General features: G+C 44.2%; 1 protein-coding gene across 1 annotated transcript in view; it reads right to left on the bottom strand.

Annotated features, from left to right (window-relative positions):
- The window catches only part of LOC128929348 (wings apart-like protein homolog), a 63,709-nt gene extending 50,903 nt beyond the window's left edge, over positions 1-12,806 (bottom strand). The window contains 2 exon segments of the mRNA XM_078346627.1: positions 5,358-5,875; positions 12,411-12,806. Of these exon segments, the coding sequence (XP_078202753.1) occupies positions 5,358-5,853 (496 nt within the window). The 5' untranslated portion in view covers positions 5,854-5,875; positions 12,411-12,806.
- Positions 12,807-13,790: the final 984 nt, after the last annotated feature.

Here is a 13,790-nt window from a genome sequence, read left to right as displayed (position 1 = left end):
CGGCCTCCCAAAGTGCTGGGATTACAGGCTTGAGCCATCGTGCCCGGCCTTTCCAGCTAATTTTTTATATTTTTAGTAGAGATGGGGTTTCACTATGTTGGCCAGGCTGGTCTCAAACTCCCAACCTCAAGTGATCGGCCCACCTCAGCCTCCCAAAGTGCTGGGATTACAGGCGTGAGCCACCATGCCCGGCCATTGTATGTTTTTGTTTTGTTTTGTTTTGAGACAGAGTTTCACTCTTGTTACCCAGGTTAGAGTGCAATAGCGTGATCTCGGCTCACCGCAACCTCCTCCTCCTGGGTTCAGGCAATTCTCCTGCCTCAGCCTCCTGAGTAACTGGGATTACAGGCACGTGCCACCATGCCCAGCTAATTTTTTGTATTTTTAGTAGAGACGGGGTCTCACCATGTTGACCAGGATGGTCTCGATCTCTTGACCTCGTGATCCACCCGCCTCGGCCTCCCAAAGTGCTGGGATTACAGGCTTGAGCCACCGCGCCCGGCCCATTGTATGTTTTATAGTGAACTACTCAACCTGAGTTTCCTCTTCGAGTGAAACACAATTTTTAAAAGTACTATCCATTGCCAGGCATGGTGGCTCAAGCCTTAATCTCAGCACTTTGGGAGGCCAAGGCGGGTGGATCACGAGGTCAAGAGATCGAGACCATCCTGGTCAACAAGGTGAAACACCGTCTCTACTAAAAATACAAAAATTAGCTGGGCATGGTGGTGTGCGCCTGTAGTCCCAGCTACTCGGGAGGCTGAGGCAGGAGAATTGCTTGAACCCAGGAGGCAGAGGTTGTGGTAAGCCGAGATTGTGCCATTGCATTCCAGTCTGGGTAACAACAGCGAAATTCCGTCTCAAAAAAAAAAAAGTACTATCCATTATAAAAGTACTTAAAGAATTTTAAGTGTCAAAAAAAAAAAAAAAATCAACCACATATTCCCCTATAGAGAAAGATACTTAAAAACATAATGCCAGGACAGATGATACAATATTCCTGAGCCTGGATAAGCCCTTTTCACTGATGTGATACAATTGTACAGCAAAAAATAGTATGAATGAGCAGGGACACTCAACACTCCACTGGAAGGATATGGTGAAACTTTACCGGTGCACTTTGAACAAGTTGTTAAAATTTGCAACCAGTTCTTAAATAAAATGCCTAAACATGACCTGCAAAAGACTGCTAAGATTTCTGAGACCTAAGTAGGTACATGAGTACTTGCATGGAGAAAGAGTTTAAAACTTTATTATTCTCAGAAGGGACCCTAATGCAAAAAAGGTTAGGAACCACTTGAGATTTACAAAGACCTCTTTTATCAAAAATTTAGGTTTGGGTTTCTAAATTTCTACTAAAATTACAAGGCTTCCTGAGTGAGAGTAAAGGCAATGAAAATGGACAACATAATGCAAGAAAACAGTCTAGGCACAAGGAAAATGACCAATGTTTAGAGGGGAGAGACAAAGGAAACGTCACAAAGTACAAAAGCATCCCCACAACTAAAACCAACTTACAAACATACAAACTTATAAATGGTTTATAGGAACAACTAACTTGCACACATTAGAGACAGCATAAGACTACCATGAAAATTAAATGTACTCCCTCAAAGTTCACTTCTTATCCTACAGGGAGCTGCCAAGGTTGCTGCAACTCTAGATGGCCAAGGGAGAGGAGAAAAAAAGAGAAATATTCATAGTGCTACACCATTGCCTGACCACCAAGAGAGCCTTTGTGAAGGAGGATGGAAGAAAAACAAGATGTTCTTGAACATCTATTTACCTGTATTTTAGTATGTATTTTCTCCTCTCAAACCAATTTAAATGGAGTTTGTACTCAAGAGTCAGTAGTTCTATCAGCATTGGAACTCTAATTTAGCTACATAGACTGGGAAGCAATTATCCCACTTAGCTGCCAACTTCCAAACTTCCAACAGAATGAACACAAAGATATACTGTCAGCAAGGCTACATTAACAATTACTTACATGATTAACTTTCACATTCCTTTTCCCCCTCACCTAAACATTCATCTTTATTAATACACTCTGACATCAGCGACCCTGCCTGCCAATGATGCCCCATTCCTCAAAAGACCACACACTTAAGGAAGCTGGAGTCAACCTTGAGCATTTTCACCACCTGCACAGCTTCATCTTACTTCCTCCAGCCCACCCACCCCACAACACTGTAGATTATCTGAAAACAGCAAGAAACGTCAGTAGAAACAACAAACACAAGCAGAATACCATTTGCAGTGCCTATTACGGTGGGGTTTGATAAACATTAGGTGCTCAATAATATGTTGACAATAAACGAATCTCATTCCAATTCTGCCATTATCTGACCTTAGACACTTAACCTCTTTGAGCTTCAGGTATGAGACCTGAGTTAAAATTCACTTTCATTCAAAAAAGTTTGATGGGCCAGGTGCGATGGCTCACTCCTGTAATCCCAGTACTCTGGGAGGCCGAGGCAGGTGGATCACCTGAGGTTATGAGTTCAAGACCAGCCTGACCAACATGGAGAAACCCCATCTCTACTAAAAGTACAATATTGGCTAGACGCAGTGGCTCATGCCTATAATCCCAGCACTTTGGGAGGCCGAGGCGAGTGGATCACAAGCTCAAGAGATCGAGACCATCCTGGTCAGCAAGGTGAAACACCGTCTCTACTAAAAATACAAAGATTAGCTGGGCATAGTGTTGTGTGCCTGTAGTCCCAGCTATTCAGGAGGCTGAGGCAGGAGAATTGCTTGAACCCAGGAGGCGGAGGTTGCGGTGAGCCAAGATCGCGCCATTGCACTCCAGCCTGGGTATCAAGAGCAAAACTCCATCTCAAAAAAAAAAAAAGTACAATATTAAGTCAGGCAGTGGCACATGCCTGCAATCCCAGCTACTCAGGAAGCTGAGGCAGGAGAATCACTTGAACCCAGGAGGCAGAGGTTAAAGTGAGCCGAGATTGTCCCATTGCACTCCAGCCTGGGAAATAAGAGCAAAACTGTCTCACAAAAAAAAAACAAAAAAAAAAAACCTGTCTCTACACTTTATGAAGTAAAAAACTTAATTATTAACCAACTTATAATACGGTATCTACAAAATACAGAAATTAGCCAGGCATGATGGTGGGTGCCTGTAACTCCAGCTACTGGGGAGGCTGAGGCAGGAGAATCACTTGAACCCGAAAGGCGGAGTTTGCAATTAGCTGAGATTGTGCCACTGCACTCCAGCCTGGGCAACAGAGCAAGACTCCATCTCAAAAAAAAAAAAAAGATGATTTTTAATACATTTTTAGGAGCTGACCTGGAAAGTTTTTATGCTGGGCTGCTTTTTTTCTTTTTTTTGGTGACATCTTGCTCTGCTGCACAACTGAGTGCAGTGGCACAACCTCGGCTCTTTGCAACCTATGCCTCCTAGGTTCCAGTGATTCTCCTGCCTCAGCCTCCCCAGTAGCTGGGATTACAGGAGCCCACCACCACGCCCAACTAATTTTTTGTATTTTTAGTAGAGATGGGGTTTCACCAGGTTGGCCAGGCTGGTCTTGAACTCCTAAACTCAGGTGATTCACTTGGCCTCCCAAAATTCTGGCATTACAGACACCTGGCCCTTTTTGCTGCTTTTTAATGCAAATTTAACCTAAACTTGTGAACAATGCCTAAGGAGAAATGTAGACAAAGCAGTAGGAACAGCCAAATTAGAATTAACCCTGAGGATCAAGAGAATGACAGTAACAGCTGGCTCACCATCTCATCCAAGAGTGAGAAAAAGAGTGAAAAAATGCTCAGCATTAAAACTATGCAAGGCCCAGCACACTGTACTGTTTGACGTGCTTACATTAAACCTTCAATGGACAAATTCCCCTTAAAAATTCAGTAAAGTTTTGTGTTTCTGTTTACTTCCTTTCAAACTTTGAGATTCTTATAACCTTTTATTATTGCTAAACTTTGCCAAGAAGTCAAGAACTAAGGTTTCTTTTCAATTTCATTATAATGCCACCCTTGTCCTACAGCTGATAGAGTGCTCCCACTTCTCTCCCCCACCTCTTCCCTAACACCCTCAATATTAGCTCTTCAGTCTTTTAGTTAATTGCACTTTTCACTTAAGTCTCAAATCCTTTACAGGAGTAGGACAGAACGAACAAAATATTTTGTTTTAGGAGAGAATACTAGATGCTATTTTTACAAATTAGCAATTTAAAATCAGTTTTGTGGTTTAAAATTTATCAATACAAATTGCTGCTGCCGCCAAACTAATTTCAATTTGGAATCAAGTTCAATTCTTTAACGTCTACACTCAATACCTCCTTAATCTTTCTGAACTAGTTTTGGAAGAGAGTCTACTATTCTTAACTAATCCTCATTTTGAATATTCATCTCATTCTCATCATCAATAACCATCCAAATCCTCCATAATAATAGAAATGAGATACTTTGTGATCCTAACACAACAAAAAGAGATATTTCTTACTGGAATTGGGGTTAGAAACTTACTGCTGTTCCCAATATGTACACCAAGTTAACAGTCTTTAAACATTAATATCCAAGTTGTTTTATTAAATATTCCAACCTCTAACTGGTTTCTTTAGTTGTTAAATGTCTTTTACAAAACTATCATTAGTCCCCATTTATCCTAAGTGCAGGAAAAAACACAATATATATATACTTTTTTTTTTTAGAAAGAGTCTCACTATCACTCACGCTCTGTCAGCAGGCGCCAGGTTGGAGTGCAGTGGCACAATCTCAGCTCACTGCAACCTCCACCTCCCAGGTTCAAGCGATTCTCCTGCCATAGCCTCCTGAGTAGCTGGGATTATAGGTGCGCACTACGACGACCAGCTATTTTTTGTATTTTTAGTAGAGATGGGGTTTGGCCAGGCATGATGGCTCATGCCTTTAATCCCAGCACTTTGGGAGGCTGAGATGGGTGGATCACGAGGTCAAGAGATTGAGACCATTCTGGCCAACACAGTGAAACCCCGTCTCTACTAAAAAAATACAAAAATTAGCTCGGCGTGGTGGCACACGCCTGTAGTCCCAGCTACTCAGGAGGCTGAGGCAGGAGAACTGCTTGAACCTGGGAGGTGGAGGTTGCAATGAGCCAAGATCATGCCACTGCACTACAGCCTGGCGCCTGATGACAGAGTGAGACTTTGTCTCAAAAAAAAAAAGAAAGATGGGGTTTCCCCATGTTGGTCAGGCTGGTCTCAAACTCCTGACCTCATGATCCACCCACCTTGGCCTCCCAAAGCACTGCAGCCACTGCGTGCAGCCGAACAATATATATTTTAGAATTTAAATCATTTAAATAAATTGCTTGCACAAATCTCTCTTGGCTAATAAAGAAAATCAAAACTTACCTGAAGTTATTAATTTATTACAGCTACTTATGCTTGCATCATCTTCTATGATTCGGTTAGTGCTCTTTTCTTTCCCAAGCGAAGTGTCCTCCAAAGGGAAGCATTTATCAGATACAACAGTGTCTTCAACCACCACATGACTAATTTTGCTATTAGCTTCAAGTACTGAAGTGACTTCTTCCAGCTGAGCAGCTTCACTGGATTCTGAATAAGAACCCTTACCCTGGGCTAAATTCTTTGAAGAAACTGGTAGAGACTCATCATCACTATCAAATCCAAAAGGATCTCCAGTATTTTCTTCTTCCACTTTAGGTTTCTTTGGAATTTCTTGGATATCTGGTTTGAAATTGGGCCTCTTCTGCCCTAATTTAGCCTTAAATGTGGTCTCTCCCCATTTTGTGCTAAGGGTGGTCCGTTTGTTGGAAAAGACTTCATCAAATTTTGAACTGCCATTTCTACCTTTCCTACTGTATGTTTTCCCAAATCTGGATGTCATTTTGACACCAGTTTCATATTCTCTGTGAAAAAAAAAATTAAAAAAATATATATAATCATCAAATACTTAACAAGTGTTAAACGGTGCATACAAAAATAAAAACCTAGGGATTTTCCCCCTCATAATTTTGTCACACTCACCATACAGACTTTTAAATAAACAAATATGAGGAAGGGGTATAAAGAAAGGCTGATTTATTACTCTAAATGCTTCCATGTCAATTTTCCTCTATGATGAGTATATTCCTATGCTTTATGAAGTAAAAAACTTAATTATTAACGAACATAATACGGTATCCACAAAGCTAACTTAAAATGTATTTTTAAGTTAAAAATGAATCAACTTACTATTCTTATAAACATCATTTATACCTTGATCTATATAGGCTGGGCACGGTGGCTCAGGCCTGTAATCCCAGCACTTTGGGAGGCCGAGGCAGGCGCATCAAAAGGTCAGGAGTTCGAGCCCAGCCTGGCCAACATGGTGAAACCCCGTATCTACTAAAAAAATACAAAAATTAGCTGGGCGTGGTGACTCCAGCTACTTGGGCGACTAAGGCAGGAGAACTGCTTGAACCTGGGAGATGGAGGTTGCAGTGAGCCGAGATCACACCACTGCACTCCAGCCTGGTGCCTGGTGACAAAAAAAGACTTTGTCTAAAAAAAAAAAAAAAAAAAAAAAAAAAACAAAATTAGCTGGGCGTGGTGGCGCACACCTGTAGTCCCAGCTACTCACGAGGCTGAGGCAGGAGAATCACTTGAACCCGGAAGGCAGAGGTTGCAGTGAGCCGAGATCATGCCACTGCACTCCAGCCTGGCGACACAGCGAGACTCCATCTCAAAAAAATAATAACAATCTGTATAGAGGCTGCGTGCTCTATACAGATTACACTCAGACCTGTAATCCTAGTACTTTGGGAGGCCAAGGAGGGCAGATGACTTGAGGTCAGGAGTTTGAGACCAGCCTGGCCAGCATGGTAAAACCTCATCTCTACTAAAAATACAAAAATTTGGCTGGGCATGGTTGCTCACACATGTAATCCCAGCACTTTGGGAGGCTGAGGCAGGTGGATCACGAGGTCAGGAGTTAGAAACCAGCCTGGCCAAGGTGGTGAAAACCTGTCTCTACTAAAAATACAAAAATTAGCCGGACGCAGTGGTAGGCTCCTGTAATCCAAGCTACTTGAGAGGCTGGGGCAGGAGAATCACTTGAACTCAAGAGATGGAGGTTGCAGTGAGCCAAGATTATGCCACTGCACTCTAGCCTGACAAGTCTAAAAAAAACTTAAAAAAAAAAAAATTAGCTGGGAGTGGTAGCACATGCTTTTGATCCCAGCTACTTGGGAGGATGAGGCAGGAGAATTACTTGAAGCTGGGAGATGGAGGTTGCAGGGAAGTGAGATCACACCAATAACTATAATAATATTAATATAGTAACCCATATAGGGTAATTACCTCTAATAGAAAATCTTAAGCACAGAATGTTAATTTTTTTCAGGATCCCAGAAATATCCAATAATTTATTAAATTTAGTATTTTGAAATTTCATAGCACTAATTCATGAGAAAAAAGGTCCCCAAAATGGTGCTTTTTCTCATGTTTTACAATCTGCAGCTTTTAACCCAATCTTAAAGATTACGCTTGTTGGTGCAATGTAATTTGGGCTGTGACTTAAAAAAATATTCCTTAGATGTTCAGCTCTCTAAGGGAAAGAAACTATCCTTATCCTATCTGCCTTGTCCTGATAGTGCTGTGCTCATTTGCTGAGTTACATTTTCTGGAGCTTGTGAGCTCCAGCATATTACCCTGTTTCATACAGGAATAGAAACATATAACCTTTATTTCACTCTTGAATTTATAAATGACAAATTGATTCACCTGATTTAGCTACGTCACAGGACAAAAAAAAAATCTTGAGGGCAGTAAATCAAGAGTCAAACATCTTTTTAAAACAAGGTACTTGCATTGGTTCTGTGCCCGTTAAAAAAAATTACAGTACTTTTTAAACATTATTAATCCTTATCAGTTTCATACACTTTGACCTTTCTACAGTACAAACATCAACACATCGAATATAACTTTAAAAACTGAACAAAGGCCTAAGGGCTTGAAAAATCTTCATTAATTTGAAACCTACAAGAATTGAAATATTTGAACTATTCTTTTGAATGTTTTGACCTATACTTATTTTCCCTTAACTTAAATTTCTACAACTTATAATGAGTCACTGTCTGAGTTTTATATAAAATCAGTAGTGATCCGTGCCCCGCCCCATCCCCCCTTTGTGAGAAGCCAATTTTATTTGACAAAACAATTTAGTCATCATACATCTGTGTTAAAACAGTGTTCCTGAAGGAGATCTATTTCATCTTCTACTGCAGCTCTGACACTAACAAGTCTTACTGTCTTTCTTGTTAAGTACAGCCTAAAACACAACAGAATACTGGACAACTACCACAGACAACAAAATAAAAGTCAATTATCTTGATTCCTTTAAGAATGCAAAGCTGGGCTGGGCACCGTGGCTCACGCCTGTAATCCCAGCACTTTGGGAGGCCAAGGTGGGCAGATCACAAGGTTAGGAGTTCGAGACCAGCCTCCTGACCAACATGGTGAAACCCTATCTCTTTAAAAAAAAAAAAAAAAACGTAAAGCTGAGATCCTGCAGGTCTGTAAGTGTACTTACATATACACCAAGGAAGCTAACTAGAATACTTTGGATACACTTACATGGTAATCATCTAAAAACACCAAAGGCCAAACCAAAAACCTAGACTTGAGTTCCTTTATGCCAATATCAGAAAAACTCATTATAAAAATGGTTCTAGAACCACAAAGCATTCACTCCTGACCAAGTTTAAAGTCTGCAGATGAATACACCACAACAGTAAGGACTTAATTATTTTATGTGATGAGAAATAATTTTGTGATGGCCCGGCACGGTGGCTCACCCCTGTAATCCCAGCACTCTGGGAGGCCAAAGCAGAAGGATCACCTGAGGTCGGGAGTTCCAGACCAGCCTGAACAACATGGAGAAACCCCATCTCTACTAAAAACACAAAATTAGCCGGGTGTGGTGGTGCATGCCTGCAATCCCAGCTACTAGGGAGGCTGAGGCAGGAGAATCGCTTGAACCTGGGAGGTGGAGGTTGCGGTGAGCCCAGATGGCGCCGCTGCACTCTAGCCTGGGCAACAAGAGTGAAACTCTGTCTCAAAAAATAATAGAAATTTTGTGCTAAAAGACTACATCTTTTACAAATACATACTGAAATACAGATGAAATAACATCAGCGATTTTCCAACATTAAGGAATGAGAAGTGTATAGATGAAATAAATTTAATAGTAGCTGCTGAATCCAAGAAATGGGTACAGAAGAGTTCATTATATAATATCTCCACCTGATTGCCTTTATCGTTTCCCACAATAAAATGTCTTTAAGTCAGCACACTGTTGCAACGGCATTATCTAAGCTTAAAGCACTATAGATTCCAAAATAAGTGTGCAGACGTTTTTGAAGTAAAAATTTAAGTGTTTCAAGTACCAATCTTGCTCAACCTTTAAACTCCAAAAACTGTCCTAACTAAAAAGGAAAGAATGGGAGAACGATCCAAGATGGCCGATCGCTAACATCACGGGATTGCAGCTCTCAGGGAAGGCGCGGAGAACTAGAGGACGCCACACTTTCAGACAAAGTCTGGTCGCTCAAGGAGCAGAAGATCCCCCAGTGGTGGAAACACATGAGTCGCCAGCGTGACTCTCGTGGTCGGCGCAGCGGTTCCGCCGGCACCTCGACGCAGCAGCGCTCGGCGCAGAGTAAACGGGACCGGTTCCCCTTCTGACCGAGGTTTGGAGCCCCGGGAAGGCAGAGTCGCCTACTACGGACACAAGAAGGAAGCCAGACAGGAGAATCCTGGGCAGAAAAGCACCATCAGTTTTAACGCCGCTGCTCTGGCCCTGGGAACTAACAACCTGGACGTCCACTCAAGAGACCTAATCTGAAAGTTGGTAATTTCAAAGACGACAGGAGGATAAATTTACAATGACGGGAAGAAACCAGCGTATAAAAGCTGAGAATACTCAAAGTCAGAACGCCTCTCCCTCTAAAGATGATCACAGTTCCACATCAACAACGGAACAAGGCTTGATGGAGAAGGAGCGCCTCCTGATGACAGAATCACTCCTCAAGGAATGGATAATAACAAACTTCGGTGAGTTAAAAGAACATGTTGTAGCCCAACGTAAAGAAACTAGGAACTTTGAAAAAAGGTTTGATGAAATCCTATTGAGAATAGACAACTTAGAGAGGAGTATGAGTGAATTAATGGAACTGAAGAATACAATACAGGAACTCCGAGAAGTATGCACAGGTTTAAACACTCGAATTGTTCAAGCAGAAGAGATATCAGAGGTCAAAGTCCAACTTAATGAAATAAAACGTGAAGAAAAGATTAGAGAAAAAAGGATAAAAAGGAATGAGCAAAGTCTCCAAGAAATGTGGGACTATGTGAAAAGACCAAGTTTACGTTTGATAGGTGTACCTGAATGCGACGGAGAGAATGAATCCAAGCTGGAAAATACCCTTCAGGATATTATTCAGGAAAATTTTCCTAAACTAGCAAAGCAGGTCAACATTCAACCCCGGGTAATACAGAGAACACCACAAAGATATTCCTCAAGAAGAGCAACCCCAAGGCACATAATCGTTAGATTCACCAGGGTTGAAACGAAGGAGAGGATACTAAGGGCAGCCAGAGAGAAAGGTCAGATTACCCACAAAGGCAAGCCTATCAGACTTACAGCAGATCTCTCGGCAGAAACTCTACAGGCCAGAAGAGAGTGGGGGCCAATATTCAACATCCTCAAAGAACAGAACCTTCAGCCCAGAGTTTCATATCCAGCCAAACTAAGCTTCACAACTGAAGGAAAAATAAAATCTTTTATGAACAAGCAAGAACTCAGAGATTTTATTACCACCAGGCCTGCTTTACAAGAGCTTCTGAAAGAAGCATTACACACAGAAAGAAACAACCAGTATTAGCCTTTCTAAAAATACACCAAAAAGTAAAGAGCACCAACATAAAGAAGAATTTACACCAACGAATGGATAAAACAGCCAGTCAACATCAAATGGCAGTAACCCTAAATTTAAATTGACTGAATTCCCAGTCAAAAGACACAGCCAAAACCCAACGGCATGTTACATCCAGACCTGTTTCACATGCAAGGATACACAAAGACTCAAAACAAAGGGATGGAGAAAGATTTACCAACCAAATGGAGAGCAAAAATAAATAATAAATAAATAAAAAGCAGGAGTTGCATTTCTTGTATCGGATAAAATAGATTTTAAAGCAACAAAGATATAGTGGTAAAAGGATCAATGCAACAACAAGAGCTAACGATCCTAACACCCAGATAGGAGACTTAGATTCAATGAGACAGAAAATTAATAAGGATATCAAGGACTCGAACTCAGATCCAGAACAAGTAAACTTAATATTTATAGAGCTCTCCACTTCAAATACACAAAATATACATTCTTGTCAATACCACATCACACCTACCCATTAGTTTAAATGAAACATTGATTGGCCATTATTAATACCCAATTTTTTTCAAAATAAAGCAATATTTCCATTTACTCTTCCTCTTTCTTCCTCTCCTTTACTTTTTTTTTCTTTCCTTCTCTCAAAAAAAAAAAGAAATCAACTTGTAAACCTCTAGATCCAGGTCAGCAATGTCTCTTTCATTGCTTGATTTCCTTTCTTCCCTTCCCTCCCTCCCTCGCTCCCTCCCTCCCCGCTTTCTCCCTTCCTTCCTTCATCCCTTCCTTCCTCCCTACCATCCTTATTCCCTTCCTTCCTGCCTTCCTCCACCCCCCCAAAAAAAAAAAAAAAGTAAAGAATGATTCACGACTAAGTCTTTTCGCTCGTTGGGCTTTTGCCCTAGCCCAAAATCAGGTCGAATTTTGAGGGAAGTGCGCTGTGATTTAAAAAAAAAAAAAAATTTACACTTCACTCCAATCCGAATCTAGCGTCCTCCCGGTCCCCAAAGGCTCTAGGGGCATCCATTAAGGAAGAAAAGAAGACGGGACAAACCTTACCACCCAGAAATCCTCACCTGGGAGCGGCCGGTAGTGGGCGCGGCGGCCCCCTCTGGCTGGACACTCACCAACTTTTCTCCTCCCCACCCGCGCCGCCCAGGAAAGGGAGGTCGCTTCCGACGCCCCGGAAGCTTCTGCCACCGAATCCCTAGGGCAGTGCAAGGCGCCAGTGGCAGCCAGGGGCGGATTAAACCTCTAGAAAGGACTCGGGGCTGAAATCAACACAGTTGACTGGGTTTAGGGAGCTAAGTCAATCTGCAGTAGCCCGAAAAAGATCTCCGAAAAAGGAAAATAAAAGTGGAAAAAAAGAGTTCTTCAGGTCGTTCCCCTGCCCAAGTTCCTCAGCGGCCAGGTGGGCGAGGCAATGAGACTTCCATCGCCCGCTCCCAGCCTCTGCCTCCCCCACCCTCCCGGCGCCCTCCCGGCCTAGACAGCCGCCCGACACCTCACTTACCCTCGGCGCCTGGCGGGTGCTTTGGCTACGGACCGCCTCCGACACTGCCTCTCCCGCTCCCTGCGGCCCGCAGGCAGGCGCGAAACCCCCGCGCGGGAGAGCAGGACCGGCTGGTGAGAGACGAGAGGCGAGGGGCTCTGCTTTCGGTAAGTAGGAAGCCCGGTGGGGTGGAGGAGCGGCGGCCCCGCAACTTCCCTCCCCGCCTCGAGTACCGCCCGCCGGGCCCGGGCCTAGCTCTCGCTGGCCGCCGCCGCCGGAGCTGGTGCCGGAGTCCGCTACGTGCCCCCGCTTGGCCGCCGCCGCTTCCGCCGGTGAATGGTCAGCGCTGGAGTTTGAACAGGGCCCTGACCATCTCAACGCCACTTGCGCTCCCGGCCCCCACCTCCTTCCTCCAACAGCCGCTCGCTCGTTCCGTCACTCCGCTTCCCCCAGTCCCCGCGCGGCCGCCTGACCCCGCAGCCAATCGCGCAGCCGTTTACTCAAACCGCCGCGCAGGCGCTGCGCCCTGCATGCTCCGGAGCCCGCCATTGGCCCGGCCGCGGGGCCCGACGGGAGTTGTAGTCCAGGTCCGCGAGGTTGCAGAGCCGAGGTCCAGGCGCTGGCGCGGGAGCTGGAGCGGGCGACAGGCCTGGCCCTCCTGGGCTCTGGACCCAATGCTAGCTCCTGGCCCCGCCAGGAGACGCAGGTGCCACGGGGATAGGCGGCCGGGCCGGGGGCGCAGTGCAGGCAGCTGTATCAATCGCTTCCCCTCCGGGGACCCGCCGGTGTCTGGGGACCGCGGGTTGTGCAGCTGTGCCGGGCCTGCAGGGGCCGTCGCCCAGGAGCGGAGAGGCAGGGAGCGCGTCGTCCAGAGCCTCCCTCGATCTGGCCTGGCCGGTTCTGGCCTGGCGCAGGTGACAACGGCGGGGACTGCGAGGCGCCGGACACCCGAGGGCGCGAGCAGCGTCGTCCCGCGCTTTTTCGCGCCCCTCCAGCCCTGCACTCCTTCCTCCGACTCTTAACTGCGTATATCCCTCGCCTATTAAAAGTGGCCCCGAGAATATTGGATGGTATTGAGCAATTATCATTAATCTTGCTGGGTGTGGTAACGGTAATGTGGTAATCTTTTTTTTTTTTTTTTAAACCTAATGTGTTGACAGGTAGAGTGATCTGGTGTCAGAACTGTAAAATACGCCTATGGAAACGGGGAGAGGAATAAACAAGCTGGTAGGACGTTTTTCATTGTTGACTCTGAGTGATGCGAACACATGCGCTCATCATACAGTCTCTCTACTTGTGTATCTGAAACTTTCCATAATAAAAAGTTTAAAGAAGTGAACTAGTGATTGCCTCTAGGGAGGACAGGGAGGTGGTGGATGACGGGAGGAAGGAGTATTAATT

This window comes from Callithrix jacchus, chromosome 12, assembly GCF_049354715.1.
Source record: "Callithrix jacchus isolate 240 chromosome 12, calJac240_pri, whole genome shotgun sequence".
In the NCBI taxonomy this organism is placed as follows: domain Eukaryota; kingdom Metazoa; phylum Chordata; class Mammalia; order Primates; family Cebidae; genus Callithrix; species Callithrix jacchus.
The sequence above is the reverse complement of the archived record's forward strand: the minus strand, read 5'-3'. Positions and strand labels throughout refer to the sequence as shown.